This window comes from Stegodyphus dumicola, chromosome 7 (genome assembly GCF_044657685.1).
Source record: "Stegodyphus dumicola isolate Sdum_Otavi_A_Nest chromosome 7, ASM4465768v1".
Classification (NCBI taxonomy): Eukaryota; Metazoa; Arthropoda; class Arachnida; order Araneae; family Eresidae; genus Stegodyphus; species Stegodyphus dumicola.
The window spans coordinates 65,598,074-65,615,673 of NC_140774.1; the positions used below are offsets into that span (position 1 = coordinate 65,598,074).

The 17,600-nt window shown below is 30.3% G+C and overlaps 1 protein-coding gene across 3 annotated transcripts in view; it reads right to left on the reverse strand.

The window, feature by feature from the left end:
* Positions 1–226: 226 nt before the first annotated feature.
* LOC118188773 (zinc finger X-chromosomal protein-like) overlaps positions 227–17,600 on the reverse strand; it is a 70,192-nt gene continuing 52,818 nt past the window's right edge. Inside the window, exons 3-4 of one of the 3 annotated variants that reach the window (XR_015042067.1) lie at positions 13,714–16,079; positions 227–2,674 (exon numbers count right to left, since the gene is read on the reverse strand). Coding sequence is in view for 2 of the 3 variants with exons in the window: in XM_085820359.1 (XP_085676485.1) it covers positions 15,691–16,079 (389 nt within the window). In the remaining variant the exon portion in view is untranslated. Of the gene's footprint in view, positions 2,675–13,358; positions 16,080–17,600 lie in introns of those variants that run through there. The other 2 variants (XM_085820360.1, XM_085820359.1) reach the window with 2 other exon arrangements.

A 17,600-nucleotide genomic window follows, 5' to 3' on the forward strand; every position in this document is an offset into this window, starting at 1 on the left:
CTTTAAACTGCCTTTAAACAAAACTTACCTGGTTGAGATGATATAAATCGCAAGCAGCCACTATATTTTATTATAAAATAATTGCATAATGCAGCTAGTTTTGCAATAGTTGAACTTCATTCATAACATTAACAGGAACTGAGCTATTTATACTTAAAGGAAGTAAAATGAAAGAGAGCTTACAGTAATACCCTTAAATGGATTAATGAAAGCAGTTGAATTCATTGCCAAAATGGAATTTATTCACCAGTCTTATAAACACAAACATGGGTTTTAGAATTTTACATGATAATGAAAAGAGAAGAGCAGCTAACAAACTTCTCCAAATTATGACATGCCCCCTCAAAAAAAAACTTAACTGTATAAACTTAACTACATAAACTGATCAAAATTATCTAAAATTATTCAAAATCTGAATTTATATATATATATATAACATAACAAACATGCTTCATTATAAAAATGACACTAACAGACATTCTAGTATAATGAAACCATTAAAATCACAACCCCCACACTTTTTTTTTTTTTACCCTTAAAAGAGTTACCTTAAATAAAATACTTAACATTGCAAGAAACACAAAATTTAAAAGTTGAGTTATAGGCACAGGAAAAAATATTAAGACACAGATAAAATAAAACATAAATAGGTCAAATATTAGGAGAAAATAAACTGTACTACCTCATTTCATTAAAATATATACATAAATATTTAAAAAAAACTTTAAAAAAAATCAAAACTATCAAACCAATTCAATTCCACAGCTGCAAAATAAATCCAAAATAAAGAAGATTGTATAATTAAACACAATAGAACAATACTTCAAATCTTTTCTCTTCAAAATATTAATAAGCAAAAGTAAATATATTTTACCAATGTTCATAGAAAAATAAGTGCCAACCATAAAAATTGAATTTATTGAAGCTAACATAAAAAATAACAAACTTCTACATGAAATGACATCATATGAAGATTGTATAATTAAACACAATAGAACAATACTTCAAATCTTTTCTCTTCAAAATATTAATAAGCAAAAGTAAATATATTTTACCAACGTTCATAGAAAAATAAGTGCCAACCATAAAAATTGAATTTATTGAAGCTAACATCAAAAACAACAAACTTGTACATGAAATGACATAAGAGGCTATACAAAAAAAGAAAGAAAAGAAAAGAAAAATATAAGTGGATTGAATTAGATTATTTGGTTTACAGCTAAACACATGAGGGCTATCTGTTTCGATGAAGGAGGGCTTTTAAGAAACTTGCTTGTATTTTACTACACAACAGGAAAACACAAAAACTCTCATACAAATAGTTTGGTCACATAAGCTGAGCCTGGGTCAAATTACTAGTGTTCAACAATTTCACAATTTGGCTGCTGGTCAGTGAGACAAAAAGAACGGGAGGCCAATGAAAGAAAATATGTTTGGCAATGACAATTAGATTGTCCACACACATATTACAATTGCGAATCTTATATTTCCCCCTCCCAAATTTTCCCACAGAGAAACTTAATTAAAAAAGTAATTAAACTGTTTCTAAAAGAAGAATGTATCTTATTTGTTTATAATATCATTATTTTTTTAATTACTGAAAAAAAATTGCCATACATCTCTGATAAGGAAAATATGATAATTTGCAATGTCAGGCATTTAATGCATGCACCTGTTAGGTCAACATGTATTACAGCAATAGCTAATTTCCTATTCATACATGCCGTGCAATGCATTTATAATGCATGTTTTCAATAACTCACTGACCGAGTTCTTGTTTTAGGTACCACAAAACACAGCATCTAACAAATCCAAAGACACAAAGAAGTAAAATTTGGAGGTTAGGAAGCAAAGCATAATGTAGTCATCCTCTGCACTTCACATTCCACAATGAAGAACACTTACATTCTATAATATTCAGATAAAAGAACAACCTATCTCCTTCTTCTTTCCCACAATGTACGACAAATTTATCACATAAAATATCAATTTTGAATGCATATAATATATGGTCCACTCTTTTGAAACACTCTAAATATATTTTTTGAAAACTTAAGAATTTTAACAGGAGCCTTAAAAAAATTTCTAACAGAGGGATAAAAAAATATCAAAATTCTACTCTTCCCAGAGAATATTAAAATTACTTAGAAATTCAATTTATGAAGCAGAAACTACCACATAAATAAAATAAACTTAAAAATAATTCAAAGCTCCATATTGAAATATATTTTATATATTTTATCTTTGATTCGTAAAATAAATGATGATATTTCATATAATCATCATAATACATCATGATTTTCTATTTACCATTCTACACAATGATGCTTTTTCAATCCAATTTTGTGTCTATATTTTTTGCCACAAATAGTGCACTGATATGGATATTCATTGGTATGAATCCTCAAATGAGTATTAAGAGCACTTTTTTGAGTGAAACCTCTATTACACACTTCACAAATATAAGGTCTCTCTCCAGAATGAATTCTTAAATGTAATTTAAGATAATCTCTTCTAATAAAAGGCCTGTTGCAAGTGTCACAAATGTAAGAATATTTCTGATGAACTAGCAAATGTGCTTGAAGGTCACAGTTTCTTTCAGTAACATAAAAGCAAGAAGGACATCTGAAGACTTCACTTTCATAATCACATCTCTTATTAATAAACTCCACACCTATAAAATTATGTAAATTATAATAATTAACATTTTATAAAACACCAGTTATGATATTATCATATGACTGAATTATTTAAAATGAAATACATTTCCTAATACAGAGTGAACAATTGTAGGAATAAGTAAATGGGAAATAAAATATACATGTAGTAATTAGGGGCCCAAGGATTTACATCCATCCCACTTGCATTTAAATGTTTAAGCACATTATATAAACAACAGTATGCAACTAGGCATTATGCAGCAGTAGTAGGCCACTAAATCAATCATCATCAAAACTTCTAGAGAGTTTCTAATATAAAATGGATTCTAATTAGAAAAAAAAAAAAAAAAATGTTTAAATGCTTATTTATTATAACTGTTACAGCTTGCAAACAAAATACTCAGTTTTACATAAAAATTTTTATCTTCTTTATGTTTCGTTAATAGACAAATTTCTAACAAAGTGGCATAAATAACCTAAAGGTGTAAAATTTAAAAAGGTAAAAAATACATTTTGCAATATATATTCTCATTAACATTGCTAAAATGTAATATAATGAAAAGCTGAACAGTTTACATAACAAAATATTTTACTAATGAAAAGATGAATAGTTTATATAACAAAATACTTTATGATTTTTTTTTTTTAATTAAATGAGTCTCTTTTATTTTAGTCATACTTTTTTTTTTTTTTTTTTTTTTGCAGCAAATTTTTTACAAAAAATATATATTAGTTGGCAAGCTTTCATTCAGAGTTGCTGTTTCAGTATCACTGGAGCAACATCTGAAATAATTATATGATAAACATTGTTTCCTCTATAACAAATTCGTTAGTGTATAAGGTATTTCTCCTGCCTTCTTGGTGTGGTGGTCTGCAAGCTGGGCGCATATTCCAGAGGTCCGTGGTTCGATTCCCAGTGAAAGTGTTGCTCATTTCTCATCTTTCATGCTTCCAATTAACCTAATGTCAATACAGTGGTGCCTGAACTAAAAGGGTGGCGGATGATGATTCTTCCCACCCAGAATTTGGCGACTGGGTCCCCTAAAAACCCCAGTCACCCTTTAAAAGGGGGTTTATATAAGGTATCTCTCCTGCCTTCTTGGCATGCCTTCGTGGTGTGGTGGTCTGCATGCTGGGTGCATATTTCGTGGTTTCCGTTTCCGAGGTCCGCGGTTCAATTCCCGGCGAAGGCGTTTGCTCATTTTTCATCTCTCCAGCTTTTCCAATTAACCTAATGTCTCTACAAGTGTTTTCACAATTTCAGTTTTTGAAATTATTTTCAATTTTATTTCTTCAATCACACTACATTTCATGCATTTTTACCCCTCCTGAATATGGTATAGGTAGAAATTGCCCTCCTATACTTCAAACACTTTTGGGATACATTTCTGTCTCTTGTAAGTTTCAATATCAAATTAATCACTCCATTCTTCTGAAACAATCAAATCAAACCACTCCATTCTTCTGAAACAGAAGTAAAAAATAACATGGAAGACCTTGCATGAAACACGCCCTTCAAACTAATCATGTTTTTTTTTTTTTTCTTTTTTTCTTTCTTTTCTTTCTCCCACCTCCTCTGTTGCTTTGGTGTTTCTAATCCCTCAGCTTATAATAACAAAACATATGAAAACTCATAACTACTGGAGTCTCCTTTTAATTTCACCTTTTCTTTATCTTGTCATTTTCCACTTCTAGGCACATGAAAGCTTTCTTAAAGGAAATTGTACATTTCTGAATGGTCTTGCAATGATAGAATTTAATAGTACTGAGAGCATTGTAATCAGAACAGGTTCAAATGATCCTTCTTGAACAATGATATCCACCTCAAGCATTTTTATTGTGCTCTTCTGAACCAATTGAAATAAATTTTCATACCAAAAGTGTAAAAAAATAAATCTGAAAGCTTTCAGCTTTTATATAACACCTAAAGTGTTTTTTTTTTATTATTATTATTATTATTTACATTCACATACACATTTTGAGAGCATTTGAGTTAATGTCCCTTTGGGCTAAAAATGTTTAAAAACAGCATATCTTTAAAATTTGCGATAGACTATCTTGTGTGCTGGAGATAAAAATGTTTTTCAACAGTGTTGCCATTGCTCAGTTTGAAATCGTTGAGTTCGTTAATCAAAATTTTATTAAAGTTCTACAAAATATGAAATGGACAATAAAACAAATTCCAAATTCAGTCTTCAAGGTGCTCATATTTGGGTGGAGGACTATATTACTACCAGTTTGATAGCTGTATGTACTGTTGCTTTTTCCCAATTCAGGAAACATACATACATTCACGCAAGATTCTTCATTACTTAATTTCTTTAAATATAAAACAGGGTGATAATATTTGGTGGCAAAAATTTGAAAAGTGATACAACGCTTTTAGTGGTTCAACACAAAATGCCATTTTGAGACCAATAGCACTTCTGGGCTAATGTCTTTGCCAAAAAAAAAAAGTTTAGTAAGTTAGATTTTTACAATTAAGCCAGCTTAACGATATGACCTTGTCACCAAGTTCACTTGCTGCATTGCTTTTTAAAGAACCATACATTTGAAATTAAAATTTTTATCAATTCCTGCAGTTGACTGAAAATGATTTTTAGATTAAAAAAGAAAGCCCAAATGAAGACTCTCTATAGATTGTGTGAATAATTTTCAAATTTGGTACATTCTGAATAAGTCCTAACATCCAAAAACTGGCTTTTTTTTGTGGGGGAAGGAACCATCTTGTCTGGATATAGGTAAATTTTGATTTAAAAAAGTTTCAGATTACCTGGAAAATTATCTCCCCCTCAGAAAACAACTTAATATTTGCTTGCCAGTTTTGCTACGCTATACATAAATGCTTCCTTTGAAACAGGTACCAAAACATTTTGCATAGTTCTGATACAAAGAACAGCAATACTTTGAGTTGCTGAAAACAAAGTAGATAGATCTTTGTATAAGTCATTTTCCTCTTTTCAGCTTCTTCTGCAAAAGTGTTCTACAATATCTTACTGCTTCACCACCGAACAGACATTGTTACCATTCTCAACTTCCATTATTGCTATTTCTTTAAAATTCTTTTTTTACACTTAGCCTACTGCCCCAGATTAAAATACACCAGTCATTAAATGTAAAGGATTATGTTGTTTTTGCAACACTATGTACATCTAAAATCTAATTAAATTCTACTGAATATAAATCTAATGCTTCAAATACATTAGAAGAAGATCTCGTATGCAAAAATCAACAAAAGCAATAAAGACATCAAAATAGATTACTGTGTTAGTTCGGTACATTTATCTTTACCATGTTGGCAACACTAAGTTTTCTTCTCTGTGTGCGAGCTATGGATGTCGTTGTAATGTTGTGCACATGTTGTTAAGTTTCAATAAAAAAGTGTGGAAAGATATGTTTCTTATTTTTCGACTTGCTTCTTGATATGATATCGGTTTATTTAACATGGTAGCAGTTCTCGTGGTTTGTGAATATGAATGAAGAATTTAGTAGTTGTAATTTGTTTTAAAAGTTACCGGTACTAGCGTAAAAATGGCATGTACAAGAAGCAGCGATATCGGCATACCGCTATTTGATGGTTCGGACTATTTTAATTGGAAAGTGTATTTCTTCAATTTAAAAAATGTAAAGATGTGGTTCAGCGAAAAGTCAGTGAAAACGATGACATGGAAAAATGGTAAGAAAAGGATATCCAAGCTACAAATTACATTTACGGTGCCATAAACAAGCAATTGGAATATATTCATGAGTGTGAGACTGCATTTGATATAATTACGAAATTTGATGCAATGTATTTAAAAACTTCAACATCTCTACAAATTGTTTGTCGAAATAACTTAAATGTGTGAAACTGAAAAATTATCCTGATGTAAATATATTTTTCGATGATTTTGAGAAGTATGTGAACGAGCTGAAACATGCCGGCGCCACCGTGACGGAACAAGAAAAATTGAACCATATGCTAAAAGCATTACCTTCAAATTACAGTCACATTGGTGACTTAATAGATGTAATACCAGAGAAGGACAGAACAGTCGATTACCTAAAAAGCAAAAGCAAATTAAAATCACTTGAATAGGAAAATTATTATGAAGATTGTGCACCAGCAGAAAAATCAAATGCGTTCAAAATTGAAACAAGCAAGTTGGGTCCACAAGGGAATGTCTGTTATAATTGTGGAAAACCTGGTCACATTAAAAAGAATTGTTGGAATGTACATCAAAGGAACTATCATGTTAATGGCTCCACAAATTATTGTGGTGCTTCAAACAATCGAGAATGTAGTCATGCTTTTAGTGGACATCGTAGACGCGAAGCATACTCTAACCACAGAATAAACAGTCATCAAGGCAAGTTTTCACACCACTGTTATCGAAAGTAACATGTCAAGTTCCAGTGCAAATACTGTGATGAATAAAAATGAAATCAATTGGTTACTGGATAGCGGATGCAAAGACCAAATTATAAACAAAGAGATATTAAAATATTATTTCAAAGAGCAAGTCACTTTGAAGGATCCTATTCAAGTGAAAGTCGGTGACGGAAGGATTTTGAAAGCTACAAATGTTGGCAATATAATAGTTTCTTTTCCTGTATATAACTCTGAATCTATCGTAACATTGAAGAATGTATTTTATGTAAAAGAAATGAAAGCAAATTTATTAAATTATTTGAAGATTACTGATAATCATAAAATAGTTTCAAAAGAAAAGTTCTCTAAAATTTATGATGTCAATGGTTCATTAGTAGCAATAGCAAAGAAAGAAGAAAGATCATATAAAGTAAAGTGCTATGTTAAAAATAGCAAAATATTTACAAATTTGACCAACAGTAAGTTAACGTTAAAAGAAAAATTGCACTGTTCATTTGGACATGTAAATTTTAAATATCTGGATATTATGTGCAAAGATCAGCTATTAGAAGGAATCCCTAAAGAAACAGAAACCGAATATATGAAGTGTGCCATATGTATTGAAAATAAAATGCACAATTTACCATTCAAGAATAATAAAAGAAAAGCAGAAGATATTCTGGAGATTAAACATACAGACGTAAATGGACCTCACAGAACAAGTGGATGTAATGGTGAGAAATATTGTGTATTTAATTATGGCAAAGCACACTAGGGCTATCTGCCTAAGGGGAGGGATGCCTTCGTGGAGGACTTTCTAAGGGAAACTGGCTCGTATACACGTTACACATGGGGAAAACCACGAAAACACCCATGCAGCCAGCCCGTTCGCGGGATTCAAACCTCGGACCGAACTACCAGTGTTCAGCGACTTTACTGCTCGGCCGCTGGTGAGCTGGTGAAAAATACTTTGTGAGTTTTATTGATGATTATAGCAAGTTGGCAAAAATTTATTGTATAAAATCTAAGGATAAAGTCTCTGACTGCTTAAATATGTAAATGAAATTCAAAATTTAACAGGGAAGACTATCAAAGAACTAAGATGTGATAATGGTAGCGAATATATGAACAGCAAGACATACAAATTTGCAAGAGAAAAAGGTATCAAGATAAAGTCATGCTCACCATATGTACATGAATTAAATGGTACTGCTGAGCGTTACAACAGAACTATAATGGATATGGCAAGATGTCTTTTAGCCAAAGCAAAAGTTGGCAGATGTTACTGGCCTGAAGTAATTAAAGCTGCTGCTTATTTGGAAAACAGGACATTAACAAATACTGTTGTAAAGAAGACACCATATGAAATATTTTTTCATAGGAAACCATCTGCAAATGAATTGAAATTATATGGAAGTACAGTGTATGTAAGAAAACCAGAAGAAAAGAGAAAGTGGGATAAAGAAGCTGAATTTGGAATTTTACTTGGATATACAGAAATTGGATATAGAGTTTTAATGAATAACAGAATAATAGTTGCCAGGCATGTTGATATCATTAAAGAAGACATAACGTGTGTAGGTTGGGATGATGAAGATGAGAATGATGATACAAATAAGAAGAATGAACCTCAAGAAGTGTCATATGAATCGAGTAATGATAACTCCAAGGACAGTGTGATAAATGAAGATGAAACAAAAAGTAGAATGAGACCAAGAAGGCAAATCAAACCACCAGTTCGATTTCATGAAGAATTCGGGTACTACTGTGTTAGTGCAAATTTTTGTAATGCTACAGTTCCAGGTAACTTTGAGGAGGCGAAAACATGCAGTGAGGCTGGACGTTGGAAAGAGGCAATGGACAGTGAAATGAAAAGTCTTGTTAAAAACGACACTTGAACACTAGTGACTAAACCAGAGGATAAAGCAATTCTAGGTGTGAAGTGGGTATTCAAAAGAAAACCAGGTAATGTTTTTAAAGCTAGATTAGTGATTTGCGGTTTCCAGCAAAGATAGTATTGAGAATACTTACTTCCCTGTCATTAATATGCAAACTTTAAAATTGTTACTTTCATATTCTTGTCAATATAATTTAAATATTTGTCAAATGGATGTTGAAACTGCTTTTTTACATAGTTATGTTGTGTCTGAGGTTTACGTTAAACAACCACAAGGCTATAATGATAATTCGAATAGAGTGTATAAATTAAAGAAAGCACTATATGTGTTGAAAGAAAGCCCTAGTGCTTGGTATGAGTGTTTTAACGAGTATATTGAGAGTCTAGTCTATTATGTAAAATCTGAAAATGATGTATTTATATATATTCTTTTATTTGTTGATGATTTGTTGATATGTTGCAAAGATACTCAGGTAATTAATGATATTAAAGAACAGCTATATAATAAATTTAAAATGAAGGATTTAAATAAAGTAAAAAGCTACATTGGAATTTATATTGAATATGATAATGAGAAAAGTAATATCTTAATATTGAGTCAGGAAAATTATATTGAATTAGCTAAACTGTATGGTATTGAAAATTCAAAGCTTTATGATACACCAATGGAGATTAATATTAAACTAAGCCAATCTAATTTAAATCAAAATGTCAAATATAGAAATCTAATAGGAGCACTCTTGTATATTAGTCATGGTACTAGACCAGAAATATCTTTCAGCGTAAATTATTTAAGTAGATTGCAAAATTGTTATGATGAGACACATTTCAAATATGCTTTGAGAGTTTTAAGTATTTGTACTTAGCAAAACATCTAAAATTAACCTATAGTAAAAATCTTAAAACTGATATTATGAATTGTTATTTTGATGCTGATTGGACAGGTGATATTGTTGACAGAAAGTCAACTACTGGGTTTGTTATTGAATTATTTGGTAATCCAATTTACTGGAAATCCAAAAAGCAAAATTGTGTGACAAAATCTTCCACTTTTGCTGAATATATTCCTCTATCTGAGGCTGTGACAGAAATTAATTTCTTAAAAAATGTTGTGAATGATGTTTTTGCTGATATAACTCACCCCATTAAAATTTATGAAGATAATTCAGGAGCTTTGGCCATTGCTAATTATGAGAACTTCACTAAAAATTCAAAACACATAGAAGTTCAATATCATTATGTTCACGAAAAAGTTCAAAATGGAGTAATTGAAATTGTAAAGATTGGTTCAGAATCAAATATTGCAGATATCTTTACTAAGTCTTTAGGAAAGATTAAATTTATGAAATTCAGAGAAGGTTTGAAATTGAAATAAATTTTGTATACTGTTTATTTAAATATTTTGCTTGAGATGAAATAGATTTTGGTAATGTCCGTATGTAAACTAAATTGTATTTAACTTTGATTTTAACATTTAAGTTAATGAAAGAAACCTTTTTGAAATAATTTGTGTTAAGTGTTGAATGTTAGTGTTTATATCTATGCTTAATTGTAAATGGTAAAGATGAAAAGGTTGCTTATATCTATGTTTATTTGTAATTAGTAAATATAAATGTAAGGAGGCGTGTTAGTTTGGTACATTTATCTTTACCATGTTGGCAACATTAAGTTTTCTTCTCTGCGTGCCAGCTATGGATGTCGTTGTAATGTTGTACACGTGTTGTTAAGTTTCAATAAAAAATGTGAAAAGATACGTTTCTTATTTTTCGACTTGCTTCTTGATATGATATTGGTTTATTTAACATACTGACAAAATTCAAGAATACGATTGTGGACCGGAACTCACATATTATGCTGTTCATATTATGGAGGTTTAATAGTATTTTTCACAGAAAAAGTCTGATCAATGTCTCAGCATTATGACTTACAAGAACCAATGCTGTGTAGCTGGTTACCTCGAAATATGTGAATCAAAAGGCAAGTAGCAAATTTCTTCATCATCTCAAAATATTAAACTTAGAAACAGCTCTAAACTATTTGGAATAGTCATGAAAGATTAGATCAAGGTTGCTCACATGAAACAACAAAACTTGACAACTGTTTCTGTCCATAAATGACCACTGAAACAGAACAAGAACCTTGTTTGCCACTTACTTACGAGACAGCTTTTCTGGGTTACAGTACAAAAAGTGTCAACAAAAAACTATACAATATCACCTTCATCAATAAGGTTTGCAATCATCTAGAATTGTAGTTTGTGTTCACTTTGCAGGATGTAAAGAAACAGAGCAGATGAATATCGCAAATGACATAATATGAAGAGGTGTCAAGTCTTCTTCACAAAATTACTCTTGGAACCAGAAAATTGCTCAATCTTCATATGAACAAGAAATAATGCAACTATGAGACATGAAAGGTCATAAAATCAAGATGAAGAAGTAATGACATTGGTATGAAAAATATAGGTAGCCTTGTGGACCTATATATTACATAGAATGGCAAGCTGACGAGTAGAAGATACAAGAATGATGTCCTAGAATCGAAACATTATACTTTAGTATAAATTTACATAAACACAATATATATATATATATATATATATAAAGAAAAATATAAAATCATTTAAAGAATTTTCGTGCATTATGCCACTGAAAATTGATCACTTGTTGTTGTTGTCATGTCCATATTACATGGAACAATGGTTGCCAGAGCCTACTCCGAAGAGAGGTTGGACTTCTATTTTCCACCCCCAGTTTTGAGGAAGAACACCGTGGGGGAATCTGGGGGCCTTCCACCTGTCTCTTCTGCCTTTAATTCACATCAGAGGACTTTTGGCTCACTGCATATTTAGAATGCCACCATGCCGCACCGACACTATATATTTACAGACATCCATGTCTTCTCCAGGATTCGAACCCGGGCCCTTCAGTACCGTAATAGGCTCCCCAACCACTATACTGTCTGGGCGACAATTGATCAGTAAATACATAAGAAAAGAAATTTAGAACCAATTTTTCACAAAGACCAAAAATTGAAATTCAGATAAATAATTTTTTTTAAAAAAATACTGATAAATGTGGATTAGAATTCTGAAAATGTTAAAAGAAAAATTAAAATAAATCAATATAAGAAAAGCCAAAAATAAATAATGTAAAAAAGAACATGAAAGAAGAATAATAAAATCAACTCTGACATAATGCCTACAGGAGGAGAATATTCCAAAACTGATTACAATTCCCCTACCATAAGAAAATCCTTGCTTTTCTATATCACCTTAGCTGGTGAACCATTCCTATATATATATATACATTTTTTTAATTTTAACAGTTCACCCAAAAACTCTGGTCCTCTCCAATACAAGGAAAAATGGCAAAGATTACGAAGTAAAATCATTATTGAAGATCTTCCTATTAAAAATAAATCACTTCCAAAATTGAAAACTTACCCAAACTAGCAACCCTAGGTGTCTTAGCTTCTAACAGTTATTTTCACTGTTACAATGCTTCAATGTTTAAATTTTGTTAACCGAAGATATTTGTTTTTATTCTACATATAATAGGTAAGTTTTCAATTTTGGAAACGATTCCTTTTTAATGAAAAAATCTTCAATAATGATTTTACTTTGTATTTTTGCTATAATGATTTTACTTTGTACTTTTGCTATTTTTCCTTGCTTCAGGGAGGACCCGAGTTTTGGGGTGAACCATAAACATTAAAAAAAGATATTGCAATGATTCATCAGCTAATTCTTTATATATAAAAGCCAGGATTTTCTTATAAAAGGGAAAATGTAACCAATTTCGGCATATCCTCTTCCTGAAGACAGCATGTCAAAGTTAAAAGGATTTCTCATCGTTCCTGTTCTTTTTTACATTATTTATTTTTGGTTTTTCTTGTATTGGTTTACTTTAATTTTTCTTTTAACATTTTCAGAATTATAATTCACATTTATCAATTTATTTTTAATTTCAATTTTTGGTCTTTGTGAAAAGTTTGTTCTAAAATTTTTCTTTCTTTTAGTATAAATTTATATACACTTTTAGAGAAACATTTTATTTTCACACAGTTCAACAAATATTTATGAATTTCAATGAATTTTTGTTGTTTGAATTCTAAATGAATATTCACCTATTAAGTTCACTAGCAGTTCAAGAGTTTGGGGCCAAACCCTAAAATTCCCCAAAAGGCTATGAATAAAAGGGTATTTCCTTGATTATAATTCCAAAATTACCCTCCCACTTTGTACCTTTACTCTTTTATTTCCAATATTTATACTAGTTTAATTATTTGAACACATTTCAAGATGCAAGTCTATATACTTGATGGTGTCATTACAATTTTTGAACACACATATGCATCTCCCGTTTGAAGGGTTAAGGAAAGCAATAAGAAATGCCCTCCCCCCCCCCGTCCAAAAAAAAAAAAGAAACCTTCACTTGAGCACTTGAAAGCCTTTTTCTAACTTAGTTTTATTATGAAAAATTGAGAAAAGAAAACTAAAGCAAGCTATGCTTATATACTGCAAATTGCTGCTGATTTTACAAAATCAATAATCTTTCAGTGATATATCAAAAGATTTTCAACGCTAATAGATCTGTTCTCCCTTTAAAATTTCACTCAGCGTAATGTACTAAAATTGTAAAAACATTGTAGCTCCTTAATCTGAACATAAATTAAAAGGAAGTCTTAACAATGAACCTCATAATTTAATTATTGATGAATGTCTTTCTATTACTAGTACACAGAACTTATCGGCTAAGACCAGTTAACTCAAATGGTTCCCTAAGGTATTTTACCAAATTTACCAACAAAATAACTTTGTGTCACTTGAACTGCAGCACTGGTGATAAGTTTGATTTGTGCCTTCACTAAATAGCTGAAAATTAATGCACTAAAAAAAGTGGAAAAAATAATATAGGCAAAATGAGGCCAGAAACTGTGATCTCAAGGGTTGAAAAACAACTCTGCATGTTACTGCTCCATTAACAGGACTTCAGCTGTGAGGAACCATTCAGTCTCCTGATTCACCAAAATGAATGAGTTTGGTGGCTTTAAAATTTGCAGTTACTTTCTCATACGAGATTTTTGCTTTCTTGATTAAAATTCTTAGTATCATCATCAAACAGCCAGCTCATGGCTACTCATAGTTCATCTCAAGGGGTGCAATGTTTCCTTATTTTCACACAGAAGATGTAAACTTTTTTTATCAGTCTTTCATGCGTGCTGTTGTTTTGGTTGATTTTTCTTTGGTTTTGTGACCAAAAAGGACAAGGAATTCTTTGTTTCTGAATCTATTATTTGGTAGAAATTTTCTTCTATTTTTGCTTTTCTTGTACTCTGAGTGACTCAGAATGAGCTCATATGTTCTTGGCTATTTACAGGCAGCTTCTTCTTTTAGTTTCAATTCATATTTTGAATTTGGTACTCAAGACCACATTTTACACACCATTCTTTTCTGCAGTATAAATGATGCATATGCTCAAATTTCCGGAATCGAAAGTACAGTGTCAGGTATTTTCTTGGCCTTCAACTGTTCTGTACAAACACTGATGCTTAGTACATTGTTAATGTTATAAATGGCTTCTGTTGTTCTAAACAATTGAAAAAAATAAACCATTTTCAACGGTTTCATCTTCGATTCGAATTATTTGCTTGACTAAAATCACAGAAAATTTTCTTCTCATTAAATATGTTTTGATTTCTTCCTCAAGAACATATTTAAGATGTTTTTCTGGTTTGAATTATATTTTTTTAATTATTATTTTTCAGTTGATAAATGTGAAACATGATTTCATTTTTCTGTAAGCTTTTTGTAACTTTTCTATAAGCAGTGCTGTTTTTCAAATGTACATAAACAGAGATTACTTCTTGGTAATGATTTCAAATTCTTCTATGCATCTAATTTATGTCATCAAGCATGATGATAATGGGAAGAATTTTCCCTGCTGCAGATTCTTGAATGTCAGTTTTGTTATTATTTTTATCATCAATATTTACTTCTGCTTGTAAAAAGGCAAATCTTTGGGTGAATCAAATTAATCTGGGTAAGCTCAAACAGTTCCTTATTATCAGAGGCTTTTGCCATTTTCCTGAATGAAATCCAATCAGAAGAATCTGTTTTCTTCTCTTTGTTTCTAATTTTTTGTGAACTCAGTTTATTTTCTCCTGATATGGTAATCCAAGTGTAAAACTCTAATCAAGCAATATTTAAGGATACATTTCAAGCTGTATGCTATCCACTGTTTCTTTCATATCTGTTGCTTTGGTCAGATCTGTTATCTTTATTCTGTTGGGTTGGTTTTTTTCATGTTAATTCTTTTAACATGAAAAAAACATCATATTTTTATTCTTAATTCTTGATTGTTTTCTCTGAAAGGTTTTCATTAAACTCTTAAGAATCATATTTGATAGTCACTGGTTGTGAATTCACTGAATAATCTGGGTTGAATTAGTCATTGAGATACTCGTTATCTTCAGCACTGAAAAAGGATCTCTTCAATGAGCAAAAAACTATTCTCATGTTGAAAAACATACATTTTTTTTTTTTAAATTTATTTTTGAAAATATGGATTGAAAACCTATAATTTTTATCTCTTAAAACAGGAAACTTGTCACATTCAAGCAAGCAAAGAAAATTTCAGTCATATCAAAAAAAGTAAATAATTGAAAAGAGGAATCTTAAAATAAACATTCTAGTAAAAATTTGCAAAACATGCTATATTCTTCCTTAATTATAAAAATCTATAATGTATCTTCCTGCTTCTGGAAAAAAAATAGTATTACTAGACTGTATGATGTCTTAAATGATGATTTTGCACCTGAATTTTCTGTCTAAACTTTTCGCCACAAACAGAGCACCGATACAAGCATATGTCTGTATGAATCACTAAATGTGCATCTAAATTCTTTTTTTGTTTAAATGCTTTCTTGCATATTTTACAAATGTAAGGTCGTTCATCAGAATGAAGTCTTAAGTGAGTTTTAAGATTACATTTCTGAGTAAAACTTTTTTTGCAAATATCACAAATGAAAGGAGGATATTTCTTATGAAGTAATAGATGTTCTTGAATGTCATAGTTTCTTTCGGTGACATAAAAACAAAAAGAACATTTGTAAACTTCACTTTTAACTTGAAACTGGTTCCCAGATTTAAAGTTCACAAAGTCTCTACCTAGAAAATGAAACAAATTTGAATAGTTATTATTTTATGAAATAATTATGACATTATCATGTGATTGACTAACATGAATTCAAATAAATTTCCAGAACCCACGTGAAGAATTATTATAACCAATAAATACCTTGATATAAGATGCACATACAGAAATTATAAGCCAAAGAAGATTTTCAGACATACAAGAAAATAAACATTCATACTATTAAATGCTTTACATCACACAAATAATGAACAAAAGAGTGCAGATGAGACACACTGGTCTATCTTTTTAAAACTAAAAAAAAACATATTTCCACGTTCTACAATACTCTGAATTAACATTAAGTTTTTTAACAGACATTTTAGGTTTGAAATATTTTACAAATACCCACAATACTCCAAACAAGCACCAGCAACACTGTACTTATAATAATTTCAACATTATTCACAATGATGATATCTATCTGCCACTTTCCATTTAGCAATAGATGCAATCAGTAACTTGTGGCCACAGAGAAGTGTAGAAAAGCATTCATCTATTATATGTAGTGCCATCTGTTACTTTTCTTCAGCAAAATTTGCTATCAGAACTAGTAAAGATACCTTTACTATGAAACTAAAATTTTCACATTCATTGAAAAAAAAAAAGAAAAGAAGAAGTACTTTTACTCATTTAGGAAGATTATCAATAAATATTGCATTCTGAAACATTTTTAGGGGCAGATATAAATCTTGTTATACTTGTCCGTCTATACCACAGAAAGGCATGGGGCAAAGCTTAAAATACACAGTGTAAATGTCACTGAAATGAGGTAGCAGATCGCTTCTACACAAACTTGTTTTTTCCATGGACAATGAGACATGCCTTTCTGTTTTGGCTTTATACAGTAAATGTATTGTAATACTTAATATATATAATATTATATATCGTTTAGCAACATCATAAATATATTATATAAATACATTTTTAAAATTTCTGGCTTTGACCATCCCTGCTTTAAACAACAGAGAAGTTAATAATAATTTAAAGCTGAATGTAATAATAATTTTAAAATATATTTTATCAATGATTTTCAAAACACTTAAAAGTTATTTTTAATCTTCACAGAACATTACAAATGATTATATTTCTTAAGATGATTAACATCATTAACTTTTTATGATGATTAGCAGTCACTTAACAATAACTGTGTAACAATGCACCTGCATGTTATTTACATATGTCTATTTCTTGCCACAAGCAGAACTTTGATACAGATAGGCACTGAGTAAAGTTTTAAATAGACATTCAGATTCCTTTTTCACTTCTCAAACAAAAGATCCCTCCCCAGTATGAAACTTCTAAATGAATTTTAAAGCATTATTAAATAGGCATTCAGATTCCTTTTTTTACTTTTCAAACACGTTCTTACAGTTAAAGAAATTTTTTAAATGTTAAATAATTTATAAGCCTTTTGTAATGAACTAAATGCTTCTAGAAGCAATCAAATCTGAAATGGTTAAACATAGAAAAGATTTTGAAGATCTAAAAATAAA